Source organism: Clinocottus analis, unplaced genomic scaffold, assembly GCF_023055335.1.
Source record: "Clinocottus analis isolate CAN_PGR_092001 unplaced genomic scaffold, fCliAna1.0.p SCAF_6, whole genome shotgun sequence".
NCBI lineage: Eukaryota > Metazoa > Chordata > Actinopteri > Perciformes > Cottidae > Clinocottus > Clinocottus analis.
In genome coordinates this window covers 6613947-6628396 of record NW_027176218.1, presented here as the reverse complement: position 1 = coordinate 6628396, position 14450 = coordinate 6613947, and the positions used below count along the sequence as shown (strand labels likewise).

The window sequence follows — 14450 nt, the reverse complement described above, 5'->3', positions numbered from 1 at the left end:
CGTGACACAACTTCTGCTGACTTTCAGTTACACTTTTTTGATAGTGTTAAATATTGTCTAAGCTTCATGTAAAGTGAGCTTCAAACACATAAACATTATTTAGATTGTATCTGCTGTTATTACCATGCACTACAACTAGCTAGTGTTGGCGTGTAAATTGTTGCACTTTTATACACAATAATCTGTAACTGCATTAACTTGATGATGTTCCTGCCCTTGTTTGGCTAACTGTGTTCCTCTAATTTTATTAAATAGCAGAGCTGTTAAGTCATTTTGACTGGGATATAATTTATAGGCAGTACATTTCTAGGAAAGGCCATATTATTCTGTAGTTTTAAGCTACTGGAATATTGATTATCAGTATTTGAGAGTACGGAAACTTGAAACGTTGACTTAGACTCCAACCCAGTGACTTGAATTGGACTTGTTGAAAAGAGCAATAAAACCCAGACCTTTCCATCTGGTTATGTTATCCCTTTGAACAGAAAATGTATCATATTAAGAATTTAACACCTGCACATTTCTACCTACACCATGTTCGCGCAACACTGCATTGTTCCTTTTTATTTTTTTCAAAATCAAATTTAATGCATCAAGTCAGCAGTAAAACAATGAGCACACTCTTTTAACCCCTCTTTTATCGCTACAGTTATAAACTTGTCAGACCATTAAGCTACAGGCAATTGTTCAATTATTTCTTTTAGTGTAATAAAAAAAACCTCTTTAAATCTGGAGGATATGATTGATTTTGAGACTCAGAAGCAACTCACTGTGAGTTACCTTTGCAGTTTAAACGATGCCTCTTATTTGGATTGAAATATTTTGACTTGTGTTTTTTAATGAAATAAGGCCAGATGATTAATTCACTGTATATTTTGCCCTTGCTGTAGAGACTGTTTCCAAGCAACCCTATTTCTAAATGTGTGTACACCTAAGAGGCAGAAAACAGAGTTTCACAGAAAGCAATGGCATGAGAAGTTGAGGGGGAGTTGTTGTGCGTTTAACTGTTGGAATCATATTCAATGATGAAATGTTCAGTATCGGACAGTTATTGGCATTTAGGGATTTGGTCGGATGATGATAGGTTTTCCATAGAAATTGGCGCGGGTAAACCTGGTAAAGCAGCATACTCATGTTTTTTTTGTTTTTTTTAAATAAGAAGTGCATTAGTTTCCCTGTGCAGCCTGGTAAATTTGGTGTTGGCAGCACATCAGAATCTCAAGTATGAATGTTGCTTGTTTTGTAAGAAAATACACATAGGGAGTTAAGACAATATAGATACACTATTATGTTTTGTGATCCTGTATACATTTTTAAATCAAAGTTTACATGAAAATATTCGTGGCAAAAGGAGTCGTGGAGATCAGGAGATCAGGAGGAGAATGGAGAAAAAAAAATTAAACGTATTGGTCTCTTTTGGCTTTAATGATACAAATCTTCACCTTGTAGTGTCTCAAGCTGCCAAGCTGTGGTAGTGAGCTCTGCGGTCCCATTCATATCTTTTCATGTGGAGAGAGAGCTGGAGGCCAGCAATCTCCTCTCTGCTGTGTTCCATCTCACACCAATGGCCGACACTCTGTCACTGCCTGATAAAACAATTGGAATGACACATAGCTGCATGCACATACTGTATTGGCATAGCTGCACTTTCTGGAGTATGCACACATTGCTGAATAGATGCACACACAGACAATCACACACTGACTGGCAGTTGCACGTGCGCACACACACACACACACACACACACACACACACACACACACACACACACACACAGGGACTGGGCATCCAGCCATGTCGGCACTTCTGACTTCATTTTGTCCTTCAAATTTTTGGTTTAGTGAGATAAGAATATGCTCGCCTGCCCCTTTGTCTGACTCGCATAAAGGACGATTTTATAATATAATGGAAAATTTCATCAAATGTAATATTCATATACTGTACACAGTCTGTATTATCGTGCTTCACGACATAATCATTTATTGTGCTATGGGCAATTTGTACATAGAAATTCTAGGATTTTTTTTTCTATTACAATACAACAATATCCTATATTATCCACTTTGGCATGCATGTGAGATGTTTTTTGTGATGACCATGTAGGGTTAATTAGTTGGCTGACTGCATATTGAAGGAGAACACTTCATTTATCATTGAATATCTGCGCTAAACAGATACTGACGGAAAACAGTAATCAACACAGCATTGATTCGGGCCAGTGTGTTATTTTCCTCCTATACAACCCAATGATGCCATTAAGGTCACAGGAGGTAGAGGTTATACCCCATTGTCAGTCTCTGATTCCTGGTTTCTATCTGAGCCATAGTTTTTCTTGTACAGAGATAATACGTTGCATATCAGAGTCATATATCTTCCAGATCTGTAAAGTGTCCTTCCATCTCTACAGTAAATGTGGCTTGGTGAGACTAACATTTGGAAAATGACCACGAGCAACAATTTGTCAAGCTGCGCTGGCTGGTGTGCTCAATTCACTTTCTTCTTCTCTACGATAGCAGAATTACAGTTGAGTGTTTGCTGACCTAATGCAATAGAGGCTCCATACGGACAGAGTAATATGATTTCCCGGGCTTTTATTCTGTGTCTGTGGCTGGATAGAGAGGAGCCCTAAAGAGATGGCATCTCAATCTGGGATGTCTGCCTGGGCGAGAAAGGGAGGGACCTAATGTATGTGATAGGGACAGCAGTACACATTCGCCTTATTATGGAGTATCGGGGAGAAGGTAAAGGACACATCGGGGTCAAGTGATCCTCGTCAGGCTCACAGGAAAGCTTTATCGAAGCCTTGCTTTTTGAGTATGGTAGTATATTGACCTATTTTCTTCTCCAAAGGCCACCTCGGGTTGAAGGTCTAGTGGCTGCCAGCTAACCTATCCATGCTAACCAGCAATGCTGACCTTGAGATGGCAGCCATTTGTAAATGTCGACATTAATGAAAGTAGTCCCACGTGGGCCAAAATGAAACATGAAACTACACATGGTCAATATAATAGCAATGATAACAAGAAGGGGAGATGATATCTTGAGCTGAGGTCAGAGTTTGAACATAAATGCTTGCCCCTCATAATATTAGATTATTTGGAATTATACATAGAATACATAGGAAAAAGGAGACATGTGAGATTAGAGTTATGGTGTAAATTGTACAGCTTTTGTTTAAGTTATTAGACACATGCTTAACAGAACGTGTTAATTCACATTATGTTGATTTTAAGCTTCATTAACCTATATTATATAACCTTTCATTCCTTAACAAGCCAGTAACTCAATAAGCAAGGGTATTTCAAGGCTTTGTTGCGTTTTCTTTGCCTTGGATGGTCAATGTCAATAATTCCTTAATGCAGCCTAGAAATTTAATTAAATTTGTGCATGATGAGATTTAGACAGAATTGAGGTCACTGGGCCTAATGTCTAAAACAACATTTTACAAAAAGAGCTCCTGAACAGATCCGGTATTTAGGATGAATATTTCAAAAGTGTTCTGCAGCACAATGAGCTATATTTGACAGAAATGTGCTATTTTAAGTTGAAGTGCATCCACTCTGATGTTCAGTCGATTCGTATTATTTGTGGCGTAAGAGGTTCAGAGTTGTTATTGCACTCATGAATGGATTTATCCCCTGTTGGAGAAACTACTCAGCCCGTTGTTGCCGTTTATAGGTCGGGCCAAGGTTAGGAACGTCATTTACCTGTGCCAGAGCACGAATCAAAACAAATATAGAAACAAGCGTCAATAAAGAAGGAGCTATCGAGCCTGTGAATTAAATTGACTAAGAACAGTTCTCAAATGGGACAGCACCAAGCGTTTAAGGTATTTCTTCATAAGGAATGAGTTCGTCCCAATTTCCGCAAGAGAGTTAAGAAAAGGTTTGGCCGTACAAAACATTCATACTTTTTTCCTTGATGGCCTAATGAGGATCAAGTTAAAGAAGCTGACAGGTTTGGCATGTCATGTAACTTGGTGCAGTTGCTTTAAAATAGCAAATAGTTAATGTTACAAAAGTATCATCTCCCGTCAATGAACGTGATAACCTATCCAGTAGTCACACGGCTGTAGTATCTGCTGAAAAGGACATCAAGAGAACGGAGACATCAAGTGCCATGATTAGTGAGAGCTAAATACCCCCCTCCCCCAAAGAGAAAATGACAGGAAACAAGAAGCGATTGTCAGACTGAACATGGCAGTTCAGTCCGAACATCGAGCTATGTTAGTTGTGATTGAAAAGCCTTTTTATTTTGCTTAACCAGTGCTGACTGCACCCCAGGCTGGAAAACAAATTGTGACCTAGATGGTGTATGTAGTATTGGTCTTTGAGAGGTCATTTTAGAAGGTAATCAATACAAGTGATTTCTTTTTTGTCAATAGCACTGATTATGTTTGGATTAGTACTTGACATTTGAGCAGAGGGCTAAATGATGTATTCAGGAGTGGAACATATAGATGTTAGTAGTGAATCATTGGGATGTTGGTAATGGGAATACGCCTATACATTTGTATGTTGATACCCCACCGATGAAGTTTTCCGACTAAAAGGTAGACTCATACTCTCCACATGTGTTTGTTAAATGTATCCTCTGGCTCAATGTTTCATCTCATAGGTTATTTCCCCTCCCCTGTCAGCTAATCTGTTGCTGGCTCTCATCCCATCTCCTCTCTCAATCATAGACATGCCCTCAAGGTAGCGTGACATCCACACTGCCTGTTTACTGCAGGGCCATAAAGAACCTTGCCTGCATCAATATTCCCATATCAGCCCTCTCTGTTGTGCTACAAACCACACACTCGTCTGGCAGCCAGAGAAGCATCTGATCAAGGTTGTGTAATCGCTCTGGTAGCCAATAGCCGCCATGCTCTCAGTATCTAAAGGGCTCTTCAATTTTCTACCGTCCCTAAGACAATAAAGGTGTGATGAGCTCATTACTGAGATAAACTGTGGAGTACGGTATGCACTTGTCTGTGTGCACCTTTATGCACGCATGCATGCGACTGCACTGCACAGCATATATCCACATTTTAGAGAGGATGTAATTCTTGACCCAGGGATTGTAATGAAGTGAGCTGCCAGGCTAGCTGAGCATTGCTTTATATGCTAATGGTAATTGTAACTCTGCATCTAGATTCAGTATTAGAGCGCACCCTGAATAATAAGCTGACAGCTTTTTTTTTTGTTATTCCGACTGAAATTCTTCTGCATTTTTATGAATATATTATTTCTACTTATTTAGGACAAGTTAAGCCACAAATATAAGGCAGGCTGAATTATAATCCACCGGCAACAGCCACCTGGGAAATATAGTTTCACTACCGTATTCCTTGATAAACAACGCAGGACACGCACTATTGGTAGACAATCAAAGGCAGGGAAGATGAACTTCATTATCTATTATTATGGATTGTAAACAGAATCTTTTATAAGGCTTCAACATTTTTGCAGTAGTTCTTTATTGCAGTTATGGGTTCGCTTATTTAGAGAACATTGTTGTTCGACTAGTGTTATTAAAAACAGACAATTTGATAATACAACAATTTTCAACATTTCCCTTTAGCTTGATTAAATCACTTCTTTTTGAAAACATAACCTCTGAGGATTCACTCAAGTTTAAAACAATATTTGTCATTATTTTGATCACTGTGTTCAATGTGTGCTTTCTCTGTCCCACCGTAAAGTCATGCTCAATTCATCAAACCAAAATAAGGCAACTGCATATTTTCCATTTGGCTCAAAGATGCAACTGTTAAAGTAAAACAGACTATGCTTTGATTATATCTGGTTTTTGTCAAAGATGTGATGAGAGCCTTGGTCTTCTGTTGTGTCTATGGAATGCAAGTGTTCCTCTTTAACTCTAAAAGCAGTGATTGTGAACAGTACCCCATAGCTTTCCGGCTATAGCAACATAACATACGTTACTTTTGCTGCTTAGTTTCCATGTTTGACCCGTCTGCCTTCCCTCAGAGGGCTCCCAGGCAATAAGGTCAATGGTCACTGGGGATTGCAGGTCTGGTCTTGGAGCAAGTGCCATGGTGATGAATGGTTGTAATCTCACAGTTGTTACATGAATCACAAATACTAAACTTGGGGGAGGGTAGAATAGGAAGAGTTTTTTCTGTGTTAGGTGAGTGAACACGAAATTTATTATAAATATACATAAACATAGTACTTCCTACGTCTCTCTCTGTCTCTCTATTTAAATACCTTGTTTACCCTATGCTGTACATGTATTATGTATGTACACAATGCTCTGTATGTTGCTACCATTACAAAAAGCCATGCAATATCTACAGTACAGTATATAGTGTATCTATGAAACCTATATTTGTTCTCAATAAATAGTAATAAATTATCCACCTCTTGTTTTTGTACATTTACAGCTATTGCACATATTATTTACATTACTGCTTTGGATTAACATTTTCCCTTTTTCATCATGACCTGATGTCAGTTGTAGCTGCTTTAATTGACTGGATATTGTAAAGTCAATGAGTTTCTTCACCCCACGACCTCAGAAGACAGACATTTCTGTCGGGCGTCTTTGTCCTCAAATGTCACCTTTTTGTTCCTCTTTGGGTCAATCCAGGAGTTGTGGATAATGGCATTGTTAGGGGTAGGATCCGCCTCAATGATCGACACCACTCGCTTCTTCATCTTGCTTTTCAAGACTTTCTGGAACTTCTGCCTCGTGAAGGCATAGAGGAGAGGGTGAAAGATAGTGGTCCCATAAGCCATGACCAGGAATCCCAGTCTCAACTTGACCATTAGGTCACTGGGGCCCACACTCAGGATGACTGTGTTGAGCACCGTGATGGGCGTCCAGCACAGCATGAAGGTAGACACGATTAGGAGGGACATTCTGAAAACCCTCTTTTGACGCTCTCGCCTTTCTCTGTGGCGCTTCACAGCCCTGCGCAAGGCGATGATGACAGAGACAGAGGTACGCATACCCAGTGTGGGGTTGCGGCTGCCACTGCTCTGGGATGCATCTGGAGCCTCATGCGGCGTTGTCATGGCTGTCATGGATGGACTTTTTTTCCTGCGAGCCTTCTTCTTCTGTGAAGCGTGGAAACGTGTGCCAATGCGAATGTTGAGTGCCTGCAGGATCTTGGAGTAGGTGATGAGCATGACAACTGCAGTGAAGAAGAAAATAGGAATCTGAGCAAGCAGATGGTAATAGAGGCCAAGTTCTGTGTAGTACTGGTTAGTGTGGACCACATTCTCCACCACTGTCTGGTTCAGATCCGCTTGGCCCTGGGCGAAGAAGCCCACCTCAATAAAGGGTACGAGGAAACTGACGAAGGATAGCACCCAAATGGCCGACAGCAGGGTCAGGGCACGGCCCATGGTCAGCACCCGGTTGGCTGGTTTGACTGAGATGTCGTAGCGATCGAGGGTGATGGCGAGCACGTTAGCAGCAGTGGCGACACTAGCAAAGGAGACACAGGCTTCATGGAAGCAGCAGACGAGTGCAGTGTCTCCCTCCAGGGAGAGCAACACCACCACAATTGTGAGGGGGATGCAGCACACACAAATTAGCACATCCAACACATGGAGGTTCATAGTGACGATGTTACTGACAGAGCTAATGAGGTTGGACTTCATACAGTAAAGGGCGAGCACAGTGAGGTTGGAGCTCATTCCCAGGAGGATTTCCAGCATGAGGAAGCCAGTCAGGGAGACCTGGAAACTAACAGGGTAGGGATACGGGCTCGGGCTTGCCGGACTCATGGTGCGGCTGATGGGCTCAGTGTTGTCGGTGACCGTGACGTTGCTCATGGTGGCTTCTTGTTCAGGGCAGGGAAGGATATGCATTATCCTGCGTGCAGAGAAAGGAGAAAAAGAGAATTCATGAAGAGAAAAAGAAGGGGTCCATATTTGTGTATTCCTAAAAAGTCGTATCTTGTCAGACCTAATGCTGCCAGTTATCAAATGGTAGGAAGCGTATTGAGTTTTAAATGAGAAATGCTGAGATCAGACACTCAGAAACAGTGCTGGAACTTGTTTCCTATTACGCTCAGCAGATTAGATTGTCTCACTACGTACATGGCATGACTAACTAGTAACTATCTTGCCTCAATCAGCTTTTGTTATCACCATCCTTGATCAGGCTGTTGCAGCCCAGCAGAGGCACATAACAGAAGCACAGAAACACTTTGAAAGAAATTAAATTCTAATAACCTCATAGCCTTAATGGCTTAGTATGTTGAGGCTTTGTAGTGGCTTAGCTGTGGCTTAGTGTTCTTTGGAGCCTCTGCTGAACAGCACATTCAAGCTGACATAGTTTTAGTGTATTAACATTTACAGTATACATAGTGACTATAAACCAGAGGTCATGGAGATAATGATGAAGAAAGTTAGTTTTAGCCCCAATTGATTGTGATTAATATGATTGAGGGGAGTTAGGAAATAACATACTTCATATGGTTATTGCTTACTAAACTCGTCATTTCTGGCAGCATTTCAGTCATTGCCAAAATTAAAAGAAGTGGTTCATAACTGACACGAATATTCTGCCAGAAGATTATGTTAAGTTTGTCAACAGCAGGCATCAAACTCTCAGAGATGTACTTCAGAATTTAAGATGTTTGTTCAGACAGAACTTCAATAATTGGAGGACTGTGTAGTGCACCAAAAAAAAAAGCTGTCGTCAATAATGGGTTAAGGAGGAGTAATATCTATTTCACATGCACTGCATAATAATGAAAAGATAAAAGCTGACTTGGAGAGAAACAAATGTTTTTTTTTTAATATTTACCCTTCCCACCAGCACTATCTGAATACCAGGGCTGTGTAATCAGGCCATAGAGTCCATGTTGCGTCCACAGAGACGAGCATCACATCCAAACATAGCCCGTGGAAAAGAGTTTCCGCTCCAGCAGAGCCCCCCAGCGAGGCCTTTCTTTTCACTGCTGGTCCCTCCCAGAGAGGCTGACACACCTGTCCGTCTCGCCAAAGACTATCTGTGGGCAGTAAGCCTTTTCTTCAAGGCCTCACAGATAAGAAAGCTAAGGAATCAGCCACCTGCACCCAGTGGATTTTAGAGTATATATAGGATAATGTCCTCTACAGTCTTTTTTTCTCTCAGATCTCTGGTCCGTTTGCTTTGGTGATGGAGGGAGCTCTGATGGATGAGTAGAACAGGGATAAGATGTCAGAGCCACCTCCTGTTTATAATCTCATGATATTCCCAGGCAGGAGAGACACAGCCAACCAAAAAAAAAACAAAGACACGCAGACTCTTTCCCCTGCACAGGGCTGGAATGTACTGATCATTGTGCAATGGTTCTTGCCTTTTTGTCTTCAAAGAGAAGATAGTAGTCAAATCTGTAAATACAAAAAAACTGCTATATCCATCAGCTTGTACTCCAAGAGGCAGAGTTTGTTAGTCGGCCATGTAGATTCCCCCGGTGTATACTATAGTATTGTCCAGAATCTGTCCAGGAGAGGTTAGTGTGTCCGGGCAGCATCCAGGCCCATGTTCCCCCTGGGAGCACTAATGGAACAGACCTTTATTCTCCACCTTTTTCATCAGTCTCTGTACGCCTGGCTCCAGATGCCATCGACATGTAAATCGAGCACAAGTCTCCAGTTTGCACCTCGACATGCTGAACCTTCAATCACCGGAGATGGCCTGAGTAGAGCAGATTATTAGAGAGCATGTGTGTCCAATCACCATGACATGTGTGATCACTGAGACATTTGTGATCACTGCTTTGTATATGTGCATGGGAGGGGGTGGGGGGGTTGATTCAGTGATTCAGGAGAAGGTCATCCTCCTGAGGTAGTGGGAGCGAGTTCATGAGACGAAGAGTGTGCCTTGTAGATTTGCAAAAAGAAGAGAATTGGACTTCAGGTAGCACGAGCTGCATACCTCATCCGTCTGTCCTTCAATACCACATCTTTCTCTCACATGTGACCTGAAGAGAGAGATAAAGGATAGGGCAATGGTTGAGAGAGAGAGAGAGAGTAGGAGGAGTAGAAGAGGGCTGTGTGGGGGATGAGTTAGTGAAAATAAAGATATCCTCAGCAGCGAAGAAAACACTCATTAGCATAGCAACAAGCCTCTGATGTCTTATCATGTTCCTGCGTATCGCCTGATTTACTTTACATCTTTGCCATGCGTTAACATAACAGTTGCACTAATAAAGGGATTACAATAAAAGCAACAAGGATTAAATATCCCAGCCCCCCAGTTTTCGATTTCAACATAAATTGTAGTATTGTTTTGCTATTCTTGTTGTTTTTCTGTAAATTGTTACAGTAACATGCTTAGCAGTAATTATTGAGTACAGCAACAGATGTGCAAAAATGGTCTTACCATTTTCATAATAGGCCAGCCTTGCTATAAGAGCTTTAGCGCCGTGTGATTCCTCTGGGAACTTGTCATAAAGGCATGGACGTCTTCTCGTGTGTCACTATATATTATCCATGTAATCTCTTCAGAGAAACATGTCGGTCATTCTCCAAGGTTGACTCAGTGAGGGATGCCATACTTTACGTCACAATGTCAGCAGAAATGATTCGTGAGTACCATGCTTCAGTACTAGGTTAGAGAGAGGATCATGTATGTCATGAAGGAGTCTTAAAGTGAACAATTGCATATCAAGTTTCTCCGATATATTCAGCCTGACAGTTTGAAATGTGAAATGTGTGTAGGGATAGGATGCAAACAGATGTGCTCACAGCATGTGAGGTATCATAGTGCATAAACAAATTAAGAAAAGTGTGATGTTTACTTTAGCAGCTGGAACTAGAAAACATAACCTTCTTTTAATCAGTTACTAATAGGTTTCACTTAAATCATAACCAATGTTTCTCAATAAGTCAACAATACATCATTAAATAATACGTAATAACTGAAGTTATTTAGGAAATTATATTGCTAGTTTCTAATCCAATGCCTTTGTAATTGTGACAGAGCTGTTTGGCAACGAGTTTTCTTCTTCATCACACACGTTCTACGCGGCTTAACGTTGCAAATCAAACCAATAAGTAGAGTGCCCCGTCAAGACACGGCAGAACTCACCATGCAGGGTAAACACAGATGCTTCGGAGCTGGTCCCTACCACGCTGTCACCTCTCCTCGCAGCTCTGCAACAATCTAGGTCGACAGACTGTCAGCAGCTGGTTGATCTCCTGCTCCTTCCAGCAGTAATCCGAGAATAGAGATTGAATATTGATGAACGTGCAAGGGTCACACAACTGAAAGATGTTCTTTCCCAGTCTGCGAAAAAAAGTCCACAGTCCACTGAGATTAGTCCTGACAGGAATGTTGGTGGCATTCTTCTTCTCCCTTTAATTCTTAACCATCCATCTGTTACAGGTTTGTGAACACTCTTCTCACCAACTCTCTGTTGCGCTCCCTCCGTGCCTAACTGTCTGGATATGAGTGCAAACCATCACACTGCTGGTATCTCTCTATCTCCCGCTTTGCTCTCCTCTCCTCTCTTTCCCTCACTCTCTCACTCTCTCCCTCTCTCTCTCTCTTACTGCGGAGGTTTGCAGTGCTCCCCCAGTCCTGATTGGTGTTCTGTAATAGGCTTAACCCTTTCCTCTCCAGCGAGGGGAGGTATTTCCTTTTGTTCTCACTCCATCCTCTCTTGCCTGACAGTGACTGTGACATCCCGTGTGGGGCTCTAGTGATTTGGGAAAAAGCTTTTACAGTACTACGCTTTTGCGTCGGGACTTTAGATGGCACTGCGCTAAACACACAACCTGCTGCAGAGTCAGATAGGCAGACTGCTGTTTGAAAAACAGAAAATGCAGGAGTGATGTATTAATTTGCTCGGTCACTATGTCGTGGATAAGTGTGTTTTTGCATAGTAGGGTTGAATGATGAGGATGGAGAGCCAGCAGAGGAAAGCAATATTGTTTTATTGATTTTGCGCACATAGCTCTTAATATGTGTGTGCAAGTGAGCATGAGAGACAGCGAGACTGACAGAGAGAAGATAAATTCTTGCAGCTGTGAGTGGGAGAAATGGATTATGCAGGAAGGAATGAAAGTCAGAAGAGAAGAGATAGAGTATAGTAGCTCTCTGATTGATAGTTTCAATTAAGCGGCTCTGTCAGATCAGTAAGAGCTTGACCACCCTCCATTTCTTTGTCAAGGCTCGTTTATCAGGTGCAATTATTGACAGAGGGCATCCTGGGATCTGCTGCGTTGGCATTGCTAACTGATAAACTAACGATTGAAGCCCACAGAAAATACATCAGGTATGGTTATTGTGGTGGTGACAGTTCAATGATTGCACTTTTAAGGCATTTAATGTTGACTTGCCCCACTAGAGCTGAAGCTTTAGACGGGGCTGTGATGTTTTATTACCTTGTTACTATGGAAACAATTAAATGAATCAATTTGTTAATTGACAGAAAATTAATTGACAGGTTTAAAACCTGTTCTGCACTATTAAGGGGACCCTTTTATATCACAAGGTACAAATGAAGAAAGAAACATAGTATGAATAAATAAAATAAAAAAAACATGTTGGGTATCAAGTTAAACATAAAAATCAGGGCTAGAATAATATATAATCCTCATTTACAACCTCTAAACACAACTAAACAATACGTGGGATTAGGGGTGAGGGTTTAAAGGGCTACGAATCAATTCATCATTTCGGTAATTTTTAAATGAAGATGTCAAACATTCCCAAGTTAAAATTTCTCAAGTGTGAGCCGTTGCTGTAATTTGGGGCCATGAGGAGTTGTCGTGGACTTTTTTGTAAACAAAAAAATTAAGCACAATACTTTGTGGCAAAATGTCAGTTGCAAATGATATGGCCCTTAGGTGCATAAGCGGCATGATAGGCTTTGCAGTTTACGTCTCTGCTGCTGTACCAATGTAGAACAAATTGAAGGTCATGGGGAAAATTTTAATTACAATCTGGTGTTATTGAGGGCATAGGATGCCCTTGATCATACAGAGGTAGATGTTTTCATTCCACTTAACACAGAAAAAACACCACTAATTAGAGGATTAAGAAGAGCAAACAGTTTTTGACATTTTTAAGCCTGTCGTTAACACTAATTCTCACCGGATCCTTACATTACATGATATGGAGCTTGGCACATGTGTTGACAGAAGTTGTAGAGGAACATGACAGATGGTGGGAAGAGAGCGCTATCCATACTTGTTGTAGTTGTTAATATATATGAGGTCTTTTGTAAAGAGCTATTTCTCAATAAGGTTCGGTGCCTATGTGTCCCTTGGATTGCATGTTTGTGTACCTCGATGTCTTTCACCCGACATCAAGTACCTGCCTCCTACACAGGATCCATCTGTACGCCTCTGGCTGTCGACTATAATTAAACAGCACATCAGTGCAAAAGCTTGCAACTCAAGGCACTGTGTATTATAAGAAGCATCCGGAAGAAAGTGGAAAGTGCACATGTATAGGAAAAGACAGAACACTTGACAGCCATCTTACAGCTCTTCAGGAATCCTTCTAGTTTAAAGAGGGGTTAACATGCTACTGCAAAAACACTGCTTTCCCAAAACTTCAGTTCAATAGAAGAATGACTTGAATATTTCATTACCATTAATATTTCATCTAGCTTTTTCTCTCTGTCCCCAGACTTCACTGTCTGACATACGCTAGAGTGTTTCTCCCCTTTCTCTTCGAGTACCTGTAGACGTCCATTGATGTGCCTGTCGATATTCAAATGTCTGCATTTTTTTTGTTCATCCCAAATTTACTACATGTGCACTTCATCTTCAGCACTACGTGTGTGTGGTGCTTCTGTCAAGAGGGCCATCTCTGGCCTGAGTTCATCGGCTAAAGAAGATGCAGATGTGTTGTCAGCGGCCGTTTTATTTCAGCCCGTACTTTGCATGCCAAACATCAGCAGGCAATCTTTCAATAGTAGGATGTCAGGCGGCGGGCCCAGAGGACCCAGCACACAGACTTTTATCTCCTCCCTGCAGCAGGCATCCTGCACTTCCATTTGGTGCCACTGTGATTTGCTCCAGATTGCTCCAGAACAGAGCTAGCTCAGTACGAATGAAGTGGCTGGTTTCAAATGTTGTCGCGGACTGCTGTCATCTGATCCATTTAAAACCCTCAGAAACTTCTAGTCCAAACTCGGAGGGATCTGGGGTTGTCGTACATAAATGGAGAAGGACAAATATGGTGTCTTGAGCTGCCTTGGAAGCTGCCGTTTCTATTCCCTAAGTTTCCCTCTTATTCCACAGCAATTTCATCCACTTCCCAAAGCATAGAGAACCACAGCAAATGTAACATCTTCGAGGATGTTGGACAAGAAGGAGACTGAGAAGAAGATGGAGAGAGATGGGGGGAACACATCCTAAGGTCCTCTGGTTTTGCCTGTAGTTTGACCACAGGGCAGTCGGCTTTGGCCTCAATCCCAGGGTCCCTTTGGATTCATGCTCATTTGAGAAGAGAGGAAAGAGACAGGATCAAGAACAATAAGAAAAGAA

The 14450-nt window shown here is 41.5% G+C and overlaps 1 protein-coding gene across 1 annotated transcript; it reads right to left on the bottom strand.

The window, feature by feature from the left end:
- Nucleotides 1-1758: 1758 nt before the first annotated feature.
- Nucleotides 1759-11538, bottom strand: LOC137804332 (G-protein coupled receptor 22-like). The gene is made up of 3 exons (XM_068603508.1): nt 11038-11538; nt 8767-9928; nt 1759-7827 (listed from the first exon to the last, which is right to left on the bottom strand). The coding sequence occupies exon 3, from the start codon at nt 7821-7823 to the stop codon at nt 6507-6509; it is 1317 nt and encodes a 438-aa protein (XP_068459609.1). The 5' UTR covers nt 7824-7827; nt 8767-9928; nt 11038-11538; the 3' UTR covers nt 1759-6506.
- Between the last annotated feature and the right edge of the window lie 2912 nt (nt 11539-14450).